The sequence below is a fragment of the Numida meleagris genome, chromosome 23 (genome assembly GCF_002078875.1).
Source record: "Numida meleagris isolate 19003 breed g44 Domestic line chromosome 23, NumMel1.0, whole genome shotgun sequence".
NCBI lineage: Eukaryota > Metazoa > Chordata > Aves > Galliformes > Numididae > Numida > Numida meleagris.
Genome location: NC_034431.1, coordinates 1,080,847 through 1,097,705, shown reverse-complemented (window position 1 = coordinate 1,097,705; position 16,859 = coordinate 1,080,847). Strand labels below are relative to the sequence as shown.

At 45.6% G+C, this 16,859-nt stretch overlaps 1 protein-coding gene across 5 annotated transcripts in view; it reads right to left on the bottom strand.

The window, feature by feature from the left end:
• Positions 1-16,859, bottom strand: part of FLI1 (Fli-1 proto-oncogene, ETS transcription factor) — an 85,373-nt gene that overhangs the window by 29,734 nt on the left and 38,780 nt on the right. For all 5 annotated transcript variants that reach the window (XM_021375925.1, XM_021375928.1, XM_021375929.1 and 2 more), the window contains one exon: positions 6,434-6,645. In XM_021375925.1, the coding sequence (XP_021231600.1) occupies positions 6,434-6,645 (212 nt within the window). The remainder of the gene's footprint in view (positions 1-6,433; positions 6,646-16,859) is intronic.

Here is a 16,859-nt window from a genome sequence, read left to right as displayed (position 1 = left end):
GTTTTTCCAGGCAGGGAACCAAAATCCGCCTTCAGAGAGGCAAACTGCTGAAGGTTTAATGTCCCCGTGGCAGTCAGAGGAGAGTCTGAGCAACTGCAGGGACACCGGGGTTTTCACGGGGAATGCGGTCGTTTCGAACGTTCTGTTGAAATTCCCTGTGTCAGGTGTTAAATGCTGCCTGTACTGGCAGAGAAAAAGCCCTGAAGCAGCACAAAGACTCTTATTCTTTCCTGAGGTACAGGCTGTCCTGAGAAGACTCGGCGAAACAGCGAGAGCATCGCTGCCATGTGCTAGCAGTGCTGGCGCAGCTCCCTGCTGCCCGCTGTCCTTCCAGGGGCTCACGCTCCCCCCACTGCCCCGAGTTAAACTTCCCCAGAAATAGCCCCTTCGGTTTACATATGCAATATTTATGCTAAAATAGTTATGGATACCGTATCCGTACAAAGCAATAGGATATATCCAGTCCCTCAAATAAGTACATCTTGCATTCAGCTTATCTGTGTAGGAGTGCATGTTTTCTGGTGGCACCAAGTGACATACATGCACAGACCGCAGGGTCCTTGGCTGTCTTTGCTCTCCCTGCTGAGTACTGCACGCATTCACATGACCGACAGCAAAGGAGCAAAAATAACACCAGCACTGTAAGATATCTCCCCAGCACTTCTGTGATCATTTTTCACTCTGCAGACGCAGTCATCTCTCTTGGCTTGGCAGCTAGGGCCCTGCGGATCCTTTGCTTGCTCTGTATGTCTCAGCAGCCAAAACCAGACAACCACGTATCCAGGGCTGAGATCTCGAAAGAAGTTATAGGGACTGAGGGGTCCTTACCAAGTACTGGCTTACCCCAGCAGCACACTGCAGGAAGAGACCACTCCACTCATCCCGTGGGAAATGTGAAATGCACCCGTGCACCTCCAGGGCTGTGTCCGTGTGGATGCACAGATGCCTCCCTTCCATTTGAACAAGCTTTCAGGATGGCTGGATCCACAACTAACCCCAGACAGGAGAAAGACAAACTCAGCTGGGCATAGCATTACCAAAACCTAATTAGGCAGGAGATCAAACTGCCCTTCTCTTAAGAAAAACACTGTGAAGTCTTTAACAACAGCAAGCAGGAAGATCCTTACTTTCGTGTCCTTTGCAGCGCAGCATTTCCTACCAAATCCAAATGAGGCCTTTAACTGGGAAATGAGACAGTGCTACCAGCCTGACTATGTCTGCATCTCCTGGCGGTGCCTCACTGCACAGCTCAGCCTGCCCTAAGAGGAGGCAGTCAGCGGTATCCCAGCAGAGGGTACGTGTAACTGTGGGCAGTACAAAGAAGAATTCAGTATGGGAATAACTACAGTATCAAATGAGAACAGGCAGCCGTGAGGCATGAATAGTGTATTCATTGGAATACACTCCTTTCTTACTTCATGCATTACTCACAAGCAGACTTAGATTTATATAAAAATTTCCTCATTATTTGAAATGGTTTGTGAGATTTCAGATGCCTGATTAATCCTTGACTATTCACAGATTATCCCTGCTCCAGGCTTTCAAGTGGATACAAACACTGTAGTTGCTCAGGTTTGGGGCAGAAAATGTTGTGATTTACTAATGTAAAGGGATATAGGCTGCTTTCACAAAATCTCTTAAATGTATTCACTGCGGCAGTGACAGAGTCCAAGGAATATGAAGCAGTGCTCATTCCCACTGTCAGCCCAAAGACTCTTCATTCCAGCAGCTCCAGTAGCAATCTCTGGGGATGCCAAGAGCTTGGTGTTTTGGGAAAGTGTGTGCTAGACTGGCCAAAATGGACAAGCAGCCAGCCTGGCATTGACTAATAACTCCTCTGTACTGCCTCAGTTTGTGTTCCAGATACTTGGAAATAAAGCAATTACTGTCCCAGAGCCTCTGTCTAGGAATCACCTTTGGCTTTCATTTGAGGGAGCAAAATAAGGGATTTCAATGATTTCTGAACCTGACTCAGCTGTGATCAACGGGACATTTCCTCCTTCTCCCTATCCTTTTATTCCTATGCTTCCATTCCTCCCCTCTTCACACCTTTTTTTTCCCCTTTATTAAGCATGCCACTTTTATATGTAAGTCCTCATTTGGTCATCTCAACTTTAAATGTGAAATTAGATTTCTTTTTTGTTCAGTGAAGGAAGTAGGAACAGACACATCGTGATTCTGCTTCTGATTCCTCTTACAGGCAAGGAACAGAGCACTCAGGGCAGAAGCAAAGTTCCTCGAACCTCAGCTTTAACCCTGCCTCACATTTACACACTCAGAGTAGGGAATGCCTGAAGAGGAGGCTCGCGTTGGAAAAGTGACAGGCTCCACAAGCCTGCAGAAAGAAGAGATGGCTGTAAAAAGGATGGAGGAAGACTTACAGTTTACAAAACTCAAGTAGTGTGAGGAAAACACAGAGGCTTGTGCAGGCCTAACGTGTCTGTGTTTACAGCTCACAGGTACAACACAAGCAGAAGGTACTTGCACGGTCTGCTGCTCTGGCTGGGGACTAGAACAGCACCATGAATCCCACTAGAGGGCTCACACGCTATTTACAGGGCATTTCTATTCCTACAGACATCATTGATGGCCTCTTTGTTTTGCTTTGAGAAAATTATAATGGCATAAAAACGTTCCGAGATCCCTGAACCTTAACATCATTTTCATATTCTGAAGCAAGAGAGCGCTTTCAAAGCAGTTTCAAAGCACTGACTACAGCATTTTAGCTAGACAAAATTCATAACATCGGTTGGAATTACACAGGGGAGTTCATCTGCATCTATGCAGGCATTCAGAACATTAGAATGTTATTTTGCATGGCGAGATCATACAAATTTTGCAACATCTGACAAAATGCAGATATGCAGTGGCTTAGTGAATACAGTCAGAATTTGCAACATCTGCTGTTTGGTTCATTCTGCTTTTGGAACTGCTGTAAATGATAAGGAAAAATCTATTATTAACATTGACTGTAAATTGGGTTAAACTTTACACAGCCTTTTCCTTAATGATCTTAGTTTATTCTTTGGAATTTTAAAAGTGAAAGATTCTTGTCTTTTTAAAAAATGTATATAAACATGCATTCATATTACAAAAACAACTAAAGGTCCTAACAGCAACCCAGGCATAGTGTATTTGGAGCTGTACACCCACATCGTAGAAGACAGATCTTTCCTCTGGTGGGCTCTAAACTAAATACAGAAAACACAAATCCAGCAGAGAGTAAAGCCTGCAAGCCACACTTCCAGGCCCTGAAACAATGCAAAGAGAGATGAATGGCTTAGATAACACTTTTCTGTAAACTGAAGGAAATGCTGGACCTCTATTTCTTGTGTGCAACAGGTCAATGCTAGAAATACACGTTAGGACAATAACCACTGCCAAACACAAGCACAGCACTGGGCTTTGGGCTGAGCAAGGAGCTGTCCAAGAAGGCAAGGACAGACTGATGGTGTGTACTGCATTCAGGTCTGCTAATACTCCAAACTTTCACAGTATTTCTACCTATGAATCTTGCAATAATGCACAAGTCCCATCACCTCATCTAAAGCACAGATTCCTGCAACCACCTGAACATCCCATATACACAATGAGTATGCAGCTATCTGGGAAATTCTTTCTACACCTGATGTGTAGTAGAGAGCTAGGCAGGGCTGCCGTGATGTTTAGCACTTGGAGGGATGGCTCTGCACAATGGTCTGGGAGAGGTTCTTCAAAGAGCCCTTCTCCCACCATGTTAGAAACCAAACCAACCCATCACACCGTACCTCGCAGCTATCAGACCTGCTTCTGGGCACTAAGAAAAAGAAGAAAAGCTGGACACAGCCCTTTACCATCACCCAGCTCCCTCCACTGTCAGGTTTCCTATAGCTCTATCACTCCCTAGAGTACACAAACCATTCTCTCGACAAGGAGAAAATGCTAGTGCTTCAAGCACAGGTGAAACACAATAAAGGCTGCTCTCTCTAATGAGGCAGCTGGAACTCGGCAAGAGACTGTATTTGAAAAACAAGGGAGAGAAAAACAGGGAGAGAGAGAGGGAGGGGGAAGAGGCTTTGTTATACAGTGCACTGTTTGAGTTAATCTGTATTGAGATCGGTGTTTGCTGCTCAGATGGTGCGTCAGTTTTGCCAGGCAGCTGATGGGCAGAGGAACAAGTGACTGGCGCAGCCCGACCTGAAACAATGAACTGTGATGGACATGAGGGGAAAGGGCAAATTTTCAGTCATGAATAGAGAGGATGGATACATCCGATGAATGTTCTCAATTCTTGGATTTGTTGGAGCTCCTGTGCTAGCAAGTTACCAAAAGGCAAGGATGGAAGTTATTTCAATGCTTAGTTCTGACATCCAAAACAGTCCTTTCTTTTTTTGTAACAGGTTGGGAAGTTGTTACCCACTTCTTAGAGTGACTGAGGACACCGAGTTTCTGCCCAAAAATCTTGTAGGTTCAAGTAAACCCATAAAAAAGGATTTCCTTTTTGCCCAGCATAAACACACTTCTGGAGGGCCTTTCTCTAGGGGTATCAGAGCTCTTACAGTTGCTAATGAATCAGTCTGTCAAAGCACTATTATTTCCCTTTTTTTCTGAACAGATGAGGAAACTGCAGCACAAAGATCGCTATGGAAGGACAGCCCAATACATTTGACTGATTCTATGACCGCTAAGCACATGTAATACACATACAAGGAAAATGTTACATAGACTTCTGGACATACATACGTACACCAACATGAACATCTATGCAGAGCGTGCTTTTGCAAGACCTGAAAAGCAGAAATATTCACTGCTCAGCAAATGTGAGAGGACTACTTCCTTGCTAGGTCCTCCAAAACCTGTTAGAGTGAGACAGGGAAGCAGAATAAAGGGAGGAAACCCTCTGTGAGAGTTGGTCTGCTACTGTTGGTGCAAGCAACCGATGCAGTTCTATAACGGGTTTCCTCACATGATCGTGGGTGTGTTGCCTGTGCCATATGTGAGACTCATTCTGCCACCTCTGTTCTCATGAGTAGTTCAACTTCGCGCAGGATGGAGAGGTCAAGATCCATTCCAATTCCTGTGCTAGCTAGGGATGGATTTTCTCAGGGGGAAAAAAAAAAAGCCAATTTTCCTATATTTCAGCTTGTAATCTGAGCAAAAATGCCAGTACTTCTTCCAAGGTCCAGACATGACACCAGGGTACAACTGGGGCAAGATCAAATTCAATCTACAGACGATCGCCATCAAAGACCAACTGACGCATAGACCTTTATCTCATAGTAAAATCAGCATCTGTATACTGATGAGGAAAAACATGCTGCTGTTTGAAGTCTTTAACACCATCACCTCACTATAGAAGTCTGAAACTGCGAGGCTGCTTTCTGTTTCAAGCTACACTTTGCTAGGTTCTCAGAAACCAGGAAAGCAGGCTGTTAAAGAAGTCCCAAGTTGACAAGAAGAAAAGCCCTCAATTCTTTAACTATATTAACATAATATAAATGGTACAGATCTTTGTGACTTTGCGATTAAAATTTAATAAGAAATGAATGTGCTTTAAAATCTAATGCTAAAAAATGAATTAATGAATTTTAAATGGTATATATTTAAAACTGAAATAATTTGAAATGTTCACTCTTAATGACTTTCTCCAAGAAGGTGCCATTTTTTTCCTACAGTTTTTACTTCTATAAATGTTCTTTAAAGAAACGGTCTGAGCTGATAAGAAAATGTTTCCCTCACTGAATGAGGAAATAATCCACCTTCCCCAACTCTACCTACCAGTGGCATGGGGCAGGCTTCCTGTTTCTGTGGCTAAATATATATCACAATCCATGCGTTACCGATGGTTAACATCTCTGTTCAAACCTAATCCTAAACTCTCATTTTCACAAGTGGTCACACATACACACCCAGAAGATATGCATGTATGACTTTTGTTTTGTTACACCTAATAGACTGCCATGAAATGCCTCAGTCTCTTCTTGTCTTCATCAAATAGCTCTCCAGTTTCCTACTGCTCCTTCTGCCCCAGGAAAGCAGAAATCTAGTTGCAGGTGCAACAAGAACTCCCTCCAATGAAGCTCATACAGTCCATTAGTGCAGCTTGCACTAGCTCCACTAACAGTTGGTATAAACTCAATTTTTGGGAGCCCCTTGAACCATGGCATATTTGTGAGATGCTGACCTAAGTGAGGAAATGTGTAAATCAAAACAGTGTTTGCGGGATGAACTCTGTCCTGGCAGTCTCACATCCCAGTCTGTACAGCGTTCAGGGAGACTGGCAGAGTTGTGTCCTAAGGATCTGCCAGCCATGAGTGATAAGAAACACTGGTTCCAGGGGTAGTGAGGTCTGACACATGGACAGCTGAGTTTGTTGAACTGCAGAGCGCAAACGGACAACATGCACTTCACTTTTATTTAAGGTTCAGCAGAGAAGGAAAGGGTCTTTCCTTACCTTGATCCATTCATGTGGTCATATTCTCTTTTAACATTGACCCGGACTGGCTGATTAATCCACTCCTGCTGAGGAGGCAAAGGGTTGATTTTGTGCGGCTGGCCATAGTCAGGGTTCCCTGAGGCTGTCATGTCTGCCTTGGGGAGGTGAGTGGCAGCGCCGTACGTGGAGTCAAAGAGGGACTGGTCGTCGCTCACCACCGACAGGGCCTCCTGAAGAGAGAAAAAACAAGCGCTCAGAGTTGTGACTAAACCAGTAACCCCACTCTCATTCTCTCTTTGAGCTGGTGAGCACCTGCGAGGGCCCCCCAGCTGCCCAGCTCTGTCTGAAATTGCCACCTGTCAGGATTGCAGATTGAATCAGATGCTTCGGGGTCCATCAACCCGTATGCAAAACCAGTGGGTTCCTCTGCTGGCTGCTGGGTGGGGCAAGAATTAAGGTTATCTGACTTCTGCAAACAGCAAAGGTGGCAGCTGGGTGCTACACCATGCTCAGGGATCACTGAAAACACTCTTGAGAGGCAGCTTCACCTGTGATTTTGTGTAGTTACCTGCCCTCCTGTCTGCACTTGCTGGTCCAAAACCAGCCAAAGAGATACGTCGTATATAAAATGTCTGGAGTGCCATTTGAAGGTGCATATTATTTCTGTGCATCTTCTTTCAAAGGGTTTTGTGTGGTGTCTGTATTTTGAGGTTACCCATGTAGCAGAAGCAGTCAGTGCAGCTCAGAGTTATGGGTGTTAGTGGTGGGATAAAGAATGCATTCCTTAACCCTTTTTGTTTATTTTGTGGGAAACATAGGACTGGTGAGTTACCAAACTGTGCATTTCTAGAAATGCTTAAAAACAGGAAATTGTTATCCTTTTTTTTTCCTGCTGAAACTCAGAATGTTGACAAAAAGTTTTGACTATCAATTTCCTTGCGCTGATGCGCTTGGGTTTTCTAAATGAAGCGTGCCAGGCTCATAAAGGCTTTGGCACAGGCCTTCCTTATTCCAAGTGCATCTGACAGGGTCTGCGTGTTCTTGATGGAGCTCAGCTAACCGCACATAGCGCAGCTGCCATCACGGCTGGCAAGGCAGAAACTGAACGAGGAACCTCCCAGACTAAAAGTACACATTACTTTAATGTGAGTTAATGGAGCAGACCTCCAAAACAAAGGCATCAATAGAGTAGCCTACTCTGTGGACTGAGCATTGAGAAGGCCTGTAATATACGTGCAGCAGTGGGTTTCCATGAGCATGCAGACGCTGCCTTTGCTTTCAAAGCTGATCTGTTGCTAAACCTCTGGCGTTCCAAATTCACAGGACACAGTCCAAATTATGAGCTTTTAAAAATAATAAATTGTTGTTCTCTGCCTTCTTCCCCACAACAGTCATTTCTGAGGTTAGTTTTGCAAGCTTTTTCCGCAACCAAGGAGGGAAACAGAAATTCTGAAAACTTAGAAACGTACAGCTGCTGGAATCCACCAATTACATGAGATCCTACGTGAAAATCAGATATTCAGGGGCTCGTGAGATCATCAAAAAAATGTCAATAGTTACAGTCTACCGGCTAAATATTAGAATCCCTCTCGGCTTGAAATTAACCCACTTAGAAAGAGTCATGTCAGCGCTCCACATCTACAAATATCAGCTCTTTTCTATCTCCGACCTCAGATCACGTAACAAAACCAAACACGCCTGCGTAGCCTAGAGTTTCAGTGGGCCTGACTAAGCCTGAATTCAGGACAACCCTCAAATGTGTGTAAGTCCTGCTGAAGCCACAGTCTTTGCTACAAGTATTTTACAAGCAACCTCTCACACTGAGCAGCTGTGACGGTGGCTGCACTTAAACAACAGTGAGAGCTTTTACCCCACGCTGCCTAATGCTGCGTGTTCCATGTTCCTGCATGCTCACAGAAACAGATGGAGAATTTCTCCAGGATACAAACTTTGCCTGTGTAGAACGGTGTAAGAACACAGTGCTGTCTGGTAGCAGCTCTTGAATCAGAGCAGGCCTTCCCTCCAGAGGGAGGGCTCCAGAAGCTTGCTGCTCCTCTGATTTACTGAAGTTAAGGTGTCAGACAAGGGTTCCGAAATGACCCATCTTCCCTAAGCTTCTGCTTAGAAAATGTGGAGCTCCCTGCATTATGAGGTGGTCAGTGGCCCACACATACATGGGGTGCTGGGCTGACTTCTGACTCCCTGGACACTGCCTGTGCTGTGCATCTCAGGTGAGAGCTGATCCTCGTAGTGAGAGGCAAGGAAACCATCTGTACCACTCTGAATTCACACGATGCTCTTAAACTGTTTGCTTTCGGAGATTTCCAGTTTAAAAACATACACAAATCTATTTTTGAAGGAAGCAATATCTGGGAAAATGTTATTTCTGCCTAAAGCCATTTTTCTTCTGAAGAGAGATTCTGATGAAAAAAAAAAAAATCAGAAAAGAAAAGAAAACAGCAAGAAGCAAAGAAGAGCCCCAGACTAGGATCAGTTATTAAGCCAGTATCTTTACAATACACAGAGCCAACAAAAGGCAAGTACACAGTTGTCTGGTATCAGATGGAAAGTCTGTCTCCTCAGATAAGGGCCTTCCCTGAAAGACAAGTGGCTGGGCCCTGCCTGCACAGCACCCAGCATTCATGCAGCACTGACAGCCGGCGGGCAGGCAGCAGTTGCATGGAGCAGCTCTGCGTTCTGCTGCTTGAGTGCACGCAGCCTGCAAAACGAACAGGCTTTAAAACTTCATCGCACACAGGAAAAGGAATTCTAATGTGACGACTGCCATCGTGGCAGGCCCAAGCAGTCACTGAACCAGGGATCGCTTGAGCTAAAGCTTTGAGTTAGTTACAGCCACAAACACTACAGAGTCATGGCTCCGAGGGAACCGACGACACACAGAGCGTCTGCAGATGAGAGATAGTGGCTTGTGACACCTGCTCACGGTCAGGTCGTGCAAGCAAATAGCAAACAAGCATTGCTGACTGCATGCGAGGGAAGTCGGGTGGCATGCTGCCAGCCCTGCTGCAGACAGCTTTTCTGTGATCTGGACATGACAGCTTGGGAGAAAAGCAAAGGGGTGGTAGGCAGCAGGTAGCCTTTAGTTTGTGGGATCAGAGCACGGGGCCACTCAGCTGACACCCTAACAAGGAGGACTATGTGAGACTCACTCTCCTGGAAGAGGACAAGGCTCAGCTGACCCTGCCAGGATGGGGAAAGCATACAACCTGCCTTGAACTCACTATCAGAGGCTCTACTTGGCTAGATTTCGTTTTGAAGGACCTAATCTGATCAGGAAGTGTTTGGCTTCAGCTCTTGCTGAGGAAGGGATCAAGAGTTAAACTGCATACCGGAGGGCAAATGTCTGTCCCACTGGAATCTAGAGTTACTTAGCGTTTGGTGACGGGCAACTGGGAGAGCAAGGCGAGGCGTGAAAGGTGCTAACATAACCTAACCAGACAGGGCACTGCTTGCAGAGCTCCCCCCACACTGTCGCCTCCTGGGCTGTGTCCTTGAGCTGGCCAGACTGTGTCTGAGACAGGGGTCTTGTGTGTATTACTCTGGCATATACGTTACATTATATTGCCTCTGGGAATAGGCCGGCTTCAGTTTTTCCAGTTTTTAATCACATTCCTGGCATAAATGCGGCAAGCCCCGTCTAGGCCGCTCGCAGCACAGCCATAGGCAAGTTCAGCCCCTGCAGAGTGCAGCCTCAGCCTCCTCAAGGCAGCCCACCATGACAGGCTCCCATTGCTGAGAGCACTGAGGGAACTTTGTACAGAGCTAGCACACGCTTGTGGATCCCCTAGACATGAAAATGTGAAATGGCTATTAGTAATGTCGGCTGATAGTTGGACAAGGACGAATTTGCAGGTTTTTGTTTTCTTAGGCCAGCCACCTAGAGCCAGGTCCCACGTGTGAGTGCCTCAGTATGGTGATTTGTGCTGTGATTTTGTTCCTGTGCTGCAGGAAGGGCAGCCTGCTCTGCTGGTCACACCAGCAGCACGGCGGCAGGGCAGAGGCAGCGCTTCAGGCAAGTTATCCTGAGGCTTTACTGCCAAGTGCAAATGGCATTTGAGTGTTAGCAAAAGGTTTTACTTGAGTTAATGAATTGAGCGGGACTTCTGGGGCGTGTATTCTGCATGAAAGGGATGTATTCTGTATGAACAGCCCTCAGGTGAAAGTCAGGGGCATGCACACAGTGAGGATGTGCAACGTGAACTGTCACCATTCACCTCCTTGTTCTGCTCACTGTCCCCAGCACAGGCTTGGCTGCGCTGATGACTGCACTAACAGCAGACCTAGCCCGAGGATATCCTGACGTTCTCTCTAACCTCCCAAGGTTTGCCTTGGACAAGACAATTAAAAGTTCAGGTTTTTAACCTTATCTAAAGTTCACTGCCAAGGAAAGCTCACTGGAGGTTCCCGGTTCCCCACTCTGTGAGAGAGGTCAGGAAAACAAGAGCTGGTGAGGTGACACTAGTCAGTGTTTTCATCCCAGATATGATGCAGTGCCTACAATAACAGCTCTTTCCAGGTGCATGCAATGCATTTACGCTGAATGTTGACTTTGAGCTCTTTGCATTCACTTTTCTGGCCATAACCACATTTAAAAGGCATCGCTAAAGATCAAAGATTCATCCTCCTCCACAAAGTCTGGCTTAGAAGAAAATGCTGAGTACCTGAACCATCATGCTGTGCATGGAAAGAACTTCCACCTCTAGAGGGGTGCCTTTTTTACTTCTTTTCTTTCAGTAATATAGTTTCACCACTCTTAGTCCTGTGGGAAAATTGCTCCAGAAATATTTTCGTAAAGTGAATGCTACCAACTCAGACCCACCAGCTGCCAGAGCCCAGATGTGCAATGCAGAGCACCAAAATATGAGGTACCAACAGCAACAAGTCTTACATATGGCTTGAGGTTAGCACAGAGGTTCTGCTCCTCGAACAGAAATGACTTTGGCACTGCAGTTTTACAAGTCAGCACTTCTTTTGCCAGCATCTCATACAAGCAGAAAGGAGATAACATCAGACTTACAAGAAAATGAGTCAAATATAAAATGTACAGAGGAGCGGAGTCTGGGTTGATCTTGGGGCAGCGCATTTGAATGGATTGAGCACGGAGTTAGGAGGCAGGAAGGCAGAGCATCATTCTCATCTCTGCCCTTGATCTTAGGCATAACCTTTAGCAAGGTATTCCCCCATCTGTCCCTTTTTCTCCTTGAGTCCTCTGTTGCCCCAACCTGCACACGCAGTAAGCCCTAGGGGGTGCTGAGCCTCACCCAGAGCTGTTAGTTTTTGAATTCCACATCTTTCCAGTGTACTTTATTTGAGGTTTGCTCTTGCTATTTCACTTTCCTTGCAGCATATTATGTGACTGGTGCAGGGACTCCCGTAACTCCCCCTGGAAAATTGTAAGCATAGGCGTTTTATTGCAAACAACCACAATCCAATCTTGTGCCCTTCACAATCAATTTAAGGCCTGCCTCTATAGCAGAGGATTTGCAGGCTGCAACTAGCACTGGAGACCCAAAATAGTGCTGTAGTGCAAACAGAAGGCTGAGAGTCACCACTGCCTAACTTCATTGCTCTGGACTTCTATCTACATGCAGAACTGCACAGTGACTAACTATCCTGCTCACAGTATTTTCCAGCTGAGCTGATACTATTTGTGTTGTGGCAACCCAAACACTGTCATCCATGCCTCAGAGCTGTCCCTGCCCTGAGGAGGGATGGGAGGAGGTGCAGTTTTGCTTTTCCCCCCTGCAGCATCAGGACTGAGGATTAAGGGGAAGGCAGCATGCCTTTAAGACTGTGTCAGAGTTTCTGTACAGTTGAGGCTTTCTTTGTATGGAAAGGAGGGCCAACATTGCATGTTAACTTTCATTTAATTATGCTGACGGTATCCTCTAATTTTGTACTTACTCTGTACTGAAGAATTGCTCAAAACTACAAAGTAAGTCAGCTACCCAGACAAACTGTGATGCAAGCTCTCCTCTGCAGCTCTGCCTGCCTTTCTTTTACTTTCCATCAGGAGCACCACAATGGAGCTTAGCTTGGCAGCCTTAGAACGCAGCAGCATTTCTTCACAATTCAGATAAACTGGAAACCACAACTTAGTAACTCATGGTAGGAGGAAGCAAAGCAGGAATAAGATAGGCATAGGGAGTAAAACCAGAAAACCAGACTGTAATTAGAGATCGCACAAAACCAGCTAAAAATTGGGGTAAGATGATTTTGCAAAATTTCTTATAAGGATATAAGTCTTTTTTTTTTCTTAATTTTTACATCCACTATTTCCATGAAATTGCACATTAAGTGGATAAAATAAGGTTGCTAAAACGAATGTTTTATTATTGTGATCTCAAGATCCGCAAAAGCTGACTCAAAAAGGACAAAAAAAGCCATGCCCTGTGCTTCACTTCTCAGAAGAGCACTGGAGCGCTTGACATGGGTACATTTGTAGGATCTGGACCAAAGATTTTTTTGTCAGTCTAAGCTTTGCATCAATCAGCTTAGAGCCCATACTGATTTGTTTCCAACAGGCTGAATACCGGGTGGAAATAAATGGGTCCCGAGTACTCGTCCCCAACAAGTTCCTGCATTAGGGCTGATGACAGGGAGGCGTAGGAGCAGCCTCAGACATGTGGGCAGTCTCCAGGAGATGGTCTCGTGCAGGTTGAGCACAGGACCAGGAAAGGAAGTGAAAAAAAAGGACCTGCTCAAATTACTGCTGTGGTCCCTTGACCTCTTAAGAGTAATATGGTGAAATAAGAAGTGAGAAGGCTGGGCATGTCTGAGAGATTATCACATCTCCATCCTACTGTTCTGCGGTGCTTCACACCCTGCCTATGTGATACGCGCTGGGAGTAGCGGAGGAGTGGATGAAGTGTCTGCCCACTGACAGACAAGGGACAAATCACAGCCTCTGGCTTCTGGTACCAGAAAGTTTGGGAGAATTCCCGCTCAGGTCTGCCAACCAAAACACATGAGGTGATTTAGGGTGAGTACTAAACCTTGGGGGTGAAACCTCCAGCCTGTTAAAAGTGCTGGAAGCTTTGCCGTTGGCATTGGTCGAGACAGGTTTCGTTTTTGGCAGTGAATTTTACTACAAAAGGATTTGCCTCCATGAACAAATCAGCATAACTCTGGAGTTAGCACTGTCTGCTGAGGTGGGAGGACTAAATCATCTCTGTGGATCTTTTCCAAGCCACATCATATTTCCAGAAAACCAATCAGCCTTTGCCATGTATTAGCACTGCCCTTGGCCAGCTTACTATGCTTAGATCACCACTGATCTGCCCACATCTTCTCCACTCCAGAGCTGTCCGTGCTCACTATGAATAACTTGACATCGCACGGGTGACTGCTTTCCAGAGCTCAGTAGTCAAATCCACCTAGCTCTAGTTCACGTTCCTTTTAATTTTTTCCCTTCCCCTGGAAAATAATTGACTGGCTCTGAGCAGATGCGTTTGTAAACAGAGACACATGGATATAACTGTGAACATACACCCTTCAGTAAATATTATTGTAGCATTTTTATGGTCCTTTCTGCTGAAGGCACATGGAGGGAAAATTGCAAGATGGTTTCAGAGTCTGGCTTCCTGACAAGCCAAAACTGTATCTGGAAGAATAAATGCAGTCCTCTGCTATGCAGAATTCCGTGCTGACCTCAGCTTTGTCCCAGAGCACCCAGTGCCCGGCTCCTCTCCTTGATGCTGTGCCACAGACTGGCTTTTAGTGGCAAAATTGTGATCAGGATTTCCACCAATACCATCCGTGGTACTTTCACTCCTACCAGAAACTGAGGCAATATAACAACCTTGCTGTTTTTGTTTTCCACATGGAAAAAGCAATTGAATCTTACTGATATAAATAAATCATCACAGAAAGGGAAACAGCAAAGTGCAAAACCCATAAGTATTAGGGGGACCGTGTCATGAGGAAGGGTCACATTTACGTGTCTCCCCTTTAACAGGCTGCCTTGGAAAAGGACATCAGGTGGGCTCTAAAACATGAAGGAATAGGTGCAGGCCGCACCATCTTATCTTTTCAGGACGGTTCCTACTGCTAAAGCGCTGGAAACTGTAAAAAGGGTGTTCTCCCAGGAATGCAAGATCTGGGAGGTGGCAGTTCAGAGAGGTACAAATATTTCAGGTTCCTCTGAGCGCTGACTCACCGCTGCACCAAGGTCCATTCATTATTTTTTATTTCACTTTGATACCATTGTCCCGGTTACATTCACAAACACCGCAACCGTATCCTGTTTTGTTCTCTGACACCATTCCCTTCACAATCGCAGGAAGCCCATCAGGAAACATTCATCGGGTGCTGTTATGTTTCCATCCACAGAGAACAAAACATGCACTTTCAGCCCAAGATGACTTATTCCAGACTAAGGAAAAACAACAGCATGAAAAAATCACAGTAGAGTCTCCAGGAGAGAACGCAGTATGTGCTTCTCCCCTGAAACAGAGGTAGGGATCTTGAGCAAAGCTGAATGCCTTTTACCCAGGAAATGGTTGGTGATGGAAAGGTTCAGCCAAAAGGATATGAAAAGCATAATCCATCACTGACGTCTATAGTGCATATCACAAGGTCTGGACACGGTATCAGAGCAAGCATATACGAGTACAACGCAGTCCTGAAGTCCTGAACCCTGAACCAGATGTAACTTGACATTACAAGCACTAGTGCTTGAGCCTACTTGCATTCCAGGTTTGAGCTATGTTTGGATTAAATCTGTGCTCGGGATCTCAGTGCTCGTGACACTCGGAGCGTAAATTCAGTGTTTCAGCCCAGAGCTGGTTACTTAGGCCTGTTGTCAAGTGTGCATGACATGAAGTATGGAGAGAAGAGCAAATGGCAATTCAGGACTCTCAGGAGCCTATTTCTTCCACACGTCCAGCCCACACTCTGCACAGCTCCTTGCACTCAAAACTCAGCATAGGCATACACTTGATAGAGTGTTGTTAAACTGTTCTCTGCCTCGTTCTCTCCAGAATGGCATTCACTGGGATGAACAAGCACCAAGGTTGAGATTTTCAAAAGAGCTGCACAAATTGCACACATATTTGAGAGGAGTAGGGAGCTACAGACCCTTGAAACCCTCTAAAACATTAGGCTTAAACGTCACGGGACAAAACAACCAAAGGAGAAGCAGTTAGCAACAATACTAGATTTTCCATTTCCTTTGCCCACTGCCCCTGGCTGCGAACACAGGTGCCACTACTGCCCTGCCATGTGCTTAATAAAGCTGTGCATTGATGCCTTGTGCAGAATACCCAGCCTCTGCTGGCTCCTCAGACAGTTCCCAACTGGTCTCCTCCACTTGGCCGTGGAACTGACGGCTGCCACCCTGCTGGGATGGCATGGATCTCTGTTTTTCTTGTGCACCGAGCCCAGCCCCTGTGGCTCCAGTGACGAGATTGTTTCTGCATACGCCTATAGGAAAAGCAGAGATTTTGTGAACAAGCCTACTTGTGGCATTCCAAGGAAAACAGCTCGGCAGGATTACACTGAGATATTTTCTTTGTCAATCTCAATCAAGATATTTGAACAGGAAAACCCAGTTTACTCCACTGGAAGTTCCCAGGGGCTTTTCGTTTCTTTACAAAGAAACATTGATGTCCTAATCTTGGTGCAAGACAAAGGTCCTGGAAGGACTCACTTATAGCCAGCACTCTCACCTCTTGGACAACAATTCCATCCTGGCACCTGGCACAGTCACAGAGAACAGACTATCCTACCAACACTCATGTTTCAGGCAATAGTAAAACAGCTTCTGATGCCTAACATGACAGTAGGACTATTGCTAAGGACAAACAACCTATTTCAGGAATGTGTTGATTAAATATATCCATCAAACCCCATCTCTGGTGTCCACTTACTAGAATCAGCCGGCAAATGCTCCCTCTTTCCTGGATAAACAGCAGAAGATGTGAGAGTAAAAATAAAAAAGGGCTTTGTTTACAGCTGTATTGATGTCTGCATCTCTCAGTTTCTATATCTGTACAATGCGTGACCCCAGAAATTCTCAGATTTTGCAGTGTTCCAATGTCCTGGGAAGACAGAGGTCAGAGAAGTGACAAGTGTTGTCCTAAGGCTGGAACTGATAGACAAAAGCAAAACCTATTCTCCTAGGAGGCTGAGCAAAAAAGTTACAAAAATCTCTTACCAGTAACCATTAACAGAAAGTCTGTTGATTTTATCAGCATGGTACTGAGAAGGGCTCTGAGCCTCGCTTAGATAAATAAGGTCGTTTGCTCCTGCCACCTCCACAAGTCTGCCCTCACAGCTAGTTTTCCACCCCTCTGCGAACTGATGGCTGCTTCTTCCCAGTTGTCCTCGGCCCCAGCAAAGCAGGCCAGGGAGGCAGAGGCCGCAGATGAGTTCAAATGTTTTGCTGCAGTGAAAGCAAGCAAGCAGTGGAGCCCAGGCTCAC